The sequence below is a fragment of the Papaver somniferum genome, chromosome 9 (assembly GCF_003573695.1).
Source record: "Papaver somniferum cultivar HN1 chromosome 9, ASM357369v1, whole genome shotgun sequence".
NCBI classification, from domain to species: Eukaryota; Viridiplantae; Streptophyta; class Magnoliopsida; order Ranunculales; family Papaveraceae; genus Papaver; species Papaver somniferum.
The window spans coordinates 14,217,297-14,223,837 of record NC_039366.1 but is presented as its reverse complement, the minus strand read 5'-3'; the positions used below and the strand labels follow the sequence as shown (position 1 = coordinate 14,223,837).

At 43.9% G+C, this 6,541-nt stretch overlaps 1 protein-coding gene across 1 annotated transcript; it reads left to right on the top strand.

The window, feature by feature from the left end:
• The first annotated feature begins 2,771 nt into the window (after nucleotides 1–2,771).
• LOC113311429 lies at nucleotides 2,772–3,329 on the top strand. The gene has a single exon (XM_026560270.1). The coding sequence runs from the start codon at nucleotides 2,772–2,774 to the stop codon at nucleotides 3,327–3,329; it is 558 nt and encodes a 185-aa protein (XP_026416055.1).
• The last annotated feature ends 3,212 nt before the right edge of the window (nucleotides 3,330–6,541 follow it).

Here is a 6,541-nt window from a genome sequence, read left to right as displayed (position 1 = left end):
TATACGTATCTTTTTTTCTTAGCACCACTCTTTGAAAATAACGATGCTTAGGATGCTTTTATGTTTCAACATCCATTGTTTACGAACAAATTTGTGTCTTTTTCGAAATTTCCGAACAGATCTTTGTCTTTTGCAAAGTTTACAAACGGATATGTATCTTTTTCAAAGTTCACGAACGGATCTACGTCCTTTTCAAGCTTTTATCTTCGAAAATAAAGAATTACTTACAGTTATATGTATCTTTCCAGTGGATCTGCTCCACAGCCGAAGATTTTTAAGTTTTTGCCCTTGAAAATGAGAATTTAAGGGACCGACCCATGTACTTCCCAATAGGTCTAAGTTTTCGGAATAATGCTCGAATTATTGGCTTTGAAAGTTAAAACCCACAGATGGATTTACTCCACCCTTTGAAAAATAGTCTTATTACTGTCAACTTTTAAAACAGGCCTGGATATTCAAGAGATCCGATACCTTTGAAGAAATGAATAATAGCCGGATAATCTCTTTTTTCCTTCAGTGTATGGATTTCAAAACTCTGCTAACAGATCCTCCACGGACCCCTCTTCTTTTTGTCTACTCGATGTTTCTTTTGCAGACGATATCAGAGATGGAAAAGGACAAGGATGCAGGAAAAATGAAGGCTTCATCAAAAGAAGCACCCAGTACCATGCCAGTTATGACAAGGAGCAAGCAGAAAGGTGAAAATCTCAAAGCAACTGATAAGAATCCAAACGGAGCTGAGAGCACGATGCCTTTAGCTGCCGGCGCTATTGCAGAGGATGCACTAAAGGTCGCTGCTGCTAAAGCCGGAACCTCAAAGACTGTAACTCTTGGGATTGGGGTTTCAAAAGAAGCAACTGCCTCCCGACCGCATGAACAACCCGAAGGTGTGGCAGAGTCTGTAATACATCAACCTATTTACGGAATGTCGCTCACCAATGAGCAGAATCTGCCACTTCAAGTTGATCGACCACTTCTAATGGCAAGGCAGCCTGCACAGCAACAGGCAGAGTTCCAAAACCCACCAGAACCCGTGATACAAATCATTGATGAAGGCCATATGGTAGCATCCGGAGGTCAGGTGCATGCAGGAACGCCAAATTAAGGATCGAACCACTCTGCTCAGATGATGGCCGAACTGCAGGAATTGAGAAAGAACCAAAAGACGTACGCCGATGATGTAGCTCTGCTATCTCAGGAAAAACAACAACTCAGAGAAAGAATCGCCTTTAGCGTAGAGGTGGAAAATCTGCACGACGAAGCCAACTCTAGGGCGCCAATACCAAATCCAGACCGAAGAATGGTAGTTGCTGACAACCCAGCGCCTTTAAACCGAAGAGAGGCCAGGGAAAATCGAAGATCCGATCCAGACTATAACCCAGATGGATCAGACTACTTTGATGATGACACTACTAGGCCCGGAGGACCTGCTATTCACGAAGAACATCAGCGTGCAATGGATAATCTTCGTGCAGAAATGATGACGAAAATCAAGAAGCTAAAGGCTAGACAAGGGGGCAGGAGATTGGAGCAAGTTATGAAGGAAGCAAATACTACTCCCTTGACGCAACGATTAGCAGAAGCTCTCATTCCCCAGAAATTTTCGGTCCCATCCTTCGATTGTTACGATGGATCCAGCGATCCCGCAGCCCACCTGTGGTATTATAATCGAATGATGGTTAGGTTACGAAGATGCCATACTTTGCAGATACTTCCCTTCAAGTATGAAAGGATCCGCGCTGTCTTGGTTCGACAACCTAACACCAGATTCTATCGATTCATATGACCATCTTATTGAGAAGTTCCTGGCCACTTACATGTACAACAAGGTCGTCAACACAGGAATGAACAAGATCTTCTCATTTGCAATAAAATACAAGGAGACCATCAGGGAGTACACTGATAGGTGGCACATGATATGTCAAGCCGTAGGGAATGTTGATCCAGTAGTAAGTATCAACTGTTACAAATAGGGGATGGACAGGATGAGCCCCTTGTTTGTTGATATTCACGGTACCATCCCTTCCACGGAATGAGATCTTCGAGTAATCATAGAAAATCATGCAAGACTAGAGGAAATTCAACGAGAGAACCCCAGAGCTCAGGCTCAACGACCTCCACGGACAAACTTCGTAGAGCAGGCAAGCGGTTCCAAAAGGATCAACTTAGATGAATGACCCAACGAAGATAGAAGGGAACGAAGAGATGACCGCAGAAGGGATGATCGAAAGTTCGAAGACCAAGTCTACACGAAACTAAATGCCAGCTACTCGCGCATATTGAAGGAGATCAAGGGTCGGGAAAACCTTGATTGGCCATGGTCCAAGGGAGAGCATCCCCCTAGATCAGAAAAGTCTAGAGAATACTGTCAATATCACTGTTTCAATGGCCACCAAACAGATAAATGCAAAAATATCAAAATAATGATTCAAAATCTAATTGACGCAGGGGATCTTAAACATTATGTGCAGAAGAATGATGCCGAAGGAAGGGAAAAAAGAAGCAAGCAAGTTCAACTACCCGAGGGTAACCACACACTTAACACCATCTCATGTTTTGAGAAAAGAGGCCATCTCTAACTGCCCAAATAAGGAAAAGATTGAGAAAGCAATTCGAAGACTATTGTGAGTTATACAAGATCGATGGGGAAGAGGTAGATGAACACGAACAGTGGATGGACGCGCCCATGGTTTTAGATGCTGAGGATGTCGAAGAAGATATGGAGGATCACAACGATCCTTTAGTCCTTACATTACCAGTAGCCGGGTGCCATGAAGAAAATCCTCATCGATAGAGGGAGCTCGGTCAATGTTCTGTTCTATGATACATTCAAACGAATGGAACTCAACGACGAACAGCTGTTATCTTCGTATCATACTATCTACGGGTTCAATGGGGCAGCCACGAAGCCACTTGGAGACATTGTCTTGCAAGTGGACGTAGGGCCAATGAAAGTCGATACACGATTTAGTGTGGTAGATGCACCATCACCCTACAACGCCATAATTGGCCGAAGATGGGTGCACAAGCTCAAAGGAGTGGCAGCTACTTATCACCAATACCTCAGGTTTCCTACTCCCGAAGGGATAATGGAAATAAAAGGATATCAAGTCACTGCACGAGAATGCCAAGCTTTACAGAACCATCTCAACAACGAGCAAGACGAGCAGCAAAAATCCCGAAGATCTCGAAACAAAGAAGTCGTGAAGGGAAAAGCCATCAATACTTATCTAGAGGAGATCTCTGGGAGGATCCTTTCGAAGGAAAATGTCATTGAAAATACGGAGGCAAATACTTTAAATACAGAAGCTGTGGAGCCTACAAAATAGAAATTAAAGAATGCTCCCCTCCTTGGGGAGCTAAAGCCCACGTTAACCTCCTTGGAACCTGTAAAATAAGTTAACATAGGGACCGAAGAAAACCCAAGGATGATCAAGATAGGAACTTTGATGGACAAAGAAAGGGAGGCATCGTTAGTAAACTACTCAAGGAGTACGCATACATCTTCGCATAGAAACTGTCTGACATGCCAGGAATCGATCCACAGATAATCTAGCACGAGCTTCGTATAAATCCCGGCAGGCCACCCGTGAGGCAAAAAGTACGGAAGGTAGCCACTGACTATCACAAAGCCGTCGAAATAGAGCTGCACAAGCTGCTGGAAGCGGGGTTCATCAAGGAAGTCAAGTATCCAACATGGATCTCGAACATGGTAATCGTGCCAAAAAAGAACAGAGGGGTTAGAATATGCACCGACTTCACCAACCTCAACAAAGCGTGTCATTAGGATATCTACCCGCTACCCAGCGTCGACCAATTGGTTGAAGCGGTAGAAGGATACGAGGAACTATTATTCATGGATGGATATTCCGGATACAACCAATTATTCCTAGAAGAATAAGATCAACAGCACACGAAATTCTATACCCCACATGGCCTCTACTTCTATGTAAGGATTCCCTTTGGACTTCGAAACGCGAGGGCAACATACCAAAGAATGGTTGATGCCATATTTAAACCATGGATTGGGAATACTTTGGAAGTCTACGTCGATGACATGCTCGTCAAAATCAAGCCGCGCAAAGATCACCATCGAGATCTAAGGGATATCTTCGAATCAATGAGGAAACATAACATGAAAGTAAATCCAGAGAAGTGTACTTTCCGCGTCACTTCTGGAAAGTTCCTCGGATACTTGGTAACAAAGATGGGTATTGAAGTGGACCCTGCGAAGATCCAAGCCATTGTAGGTATGTCATCCCCAAGGAATCTGAAGGAAGTTCAGAAGCTTAATGGATCCCTAACAGCGCTATGAAGATTCATATCCATATCATCGGATAGATGTAAGCATTTCTTCAACATACTCAAGAAAGGGAGAAAATTCGAATCGACAGCAGAATGTGAGGAAGCTTTTCAAAGCATCAAGGAATATCTTGGCGAGATCCCGATCTTGCAAAAACCTGACCTCGACGAGGTCCTGGCCCTATACATAGAAGCAACTGAAGATGTTGTCAGCGCAGTGCTGGTCAAGGCAAACACGAAGATAGAGCAACCCATCTACTACATCAACAAAACTCTCAACACAGAAGAGAGAAACTATACAAAAATTGAGCAACTCATCTTGGCCTTAGTATGGGCCTACTTAAAATTAAGGACCTACTTCTTGACACACTATATCCGCGTCCCATGAAGAGCCCTGTTGGAAGCCATTCTTAAAAGTACATGGAAAGTATGAATAATTACGAAGTGGAGCACAGACCTCGACCAGTTTAACATTATCCATGAACTCCAACACTCCCAGAAGTCGCAAGTCCTAGCAGATTTCCTGGCTGACCTACCACTGGATAATGGCGAAGAAATCCTCATAGAAGGATTAAAAGCCACGGGGATGCCGGTGATCGACAAAGGTAAATATCCAGACAATATGCTCGAGCCAGCCGACCCAAGAAAATGGGAAGTCTTCGTTGATGGGTCAAAAAATAGAGAAGGTGCGGGAATTGGCGTTGTAATCACCACTCCCACAGGGGATACGATCGTGCACGCATTCAGGTTGGAATTCAAGGGGAACACCAACAAAATTGTCGAATACGAAGCTGTGGTACACGCCCTTCGTCTGATAATAAAGATGAGCATAACCGACGTGCGCTTGACAAGTGATTCACAGCTGGTCATACGACAAATAGGGTTTGAATACAATGTTTACGATGCCACTTTGATGGCGTACATGGACCTAGTCCAGACACTGGCATCCCAAATACCGAACATCAAGTTCCGACACTTGTGCAGGAAAGAACTCAGACATGAGGATTCCTTGGCCCACATATCCTTCATGCTCGTGAACGAAGATATCAAGGCAATCAAGATAACCAGAGTGTACGATCCCTCTATAGATCATCAAGAGATCTCTGTAGCCAATCAAGATGATAATGTAGGAGAAGATATTCCTGATGACGATGTAGGAGAGGACATTGTCGAGGATTTTAAGGAAGACGATATCATGATCAGAGCTAACGAAGATGAAGATTTCAGCAAGGAAGAAGATTGGAGGTCTAAGATTCACCTTTTTCTCGAAGAAGGGACGTTGCCTACTGATCTGAAGCAGGCTAGGAAAATACAGTCAAAAGCAGGGAGGTACGACCTAAGAGAGAGAATCTTGTACAAGAAATCTTGCCTGGGACCTTTGTTACGATGCTTGTCTAGATCTGAAGGCCACCTGATTCTGAAAGATATACACCGCGGGGACGCGGGGAACCACAGCGGGATGAGATCCCTAGCAGACAAAGAAAAAACCCAAGGGTACTACTGGCCAACAATGATACGATACGCAACAAGAATGGCGAGAAGATGTGAAGAATGTCAGCGTTTTGCCAAAAGAATCCACGCACCAGCAACGACATTGAACTCTGTGGATAGTCCGTGGCCATTCTTCAAAATGGGGCATAGATATCGTGGGACCTATGATCGAAGGATCGGGGAAAAAAAGATTTTTAATTGTAGCCACAGACTATTTTAGGAAATGGGTAGAAACTAAGGCTCTAGCAAGGATCCGCGACGCATATGTCTTCACATCCATCTTTGAAAACATCATTTGCAGGTTTGGCATCCCAGCAGAGATTGTCTCCGACAATGGCAAGCAACTACAAGGAAAAAACATTGACATGCTCTTCGATACCTTCAAAATCCGAAAGAACAAGTCAACGCCCATATACCCTCAAAGAAACGGCCAAGCAGAGGCCACGAACAAAACACTTGCTCTAACTCTCAAGAAGCAGCTTGACGAACATAAGGGACGATGGTGTGAGCAATTACACAATACTTTATGGTCGTACAGAACAACCCGAAGATCAGCCACCGAAGAATCTTCGTTCCTACTCACTTACGGAGTCGAAGCAGTCATCCCTACAGAGATCATCATGCCAACTACGAAGACTGAATCATGGGAAAAGAACCTCACAACAGATATGATGTTGGAAAGACTAGATGATCTCGAAGAAAGGAGAAAAGCATCACTACAAAAAATGGAGAATTATCAACGAAGATT

Coding starts and splice junctions, on each gene's coding strand:
- LOC113311429 (XM_026560270.1), top strand. CDS start 2,772: ATGAAGAAAATCCTCATCGATAGAGGGAGCTCGGTCAATGTTCTGTTC.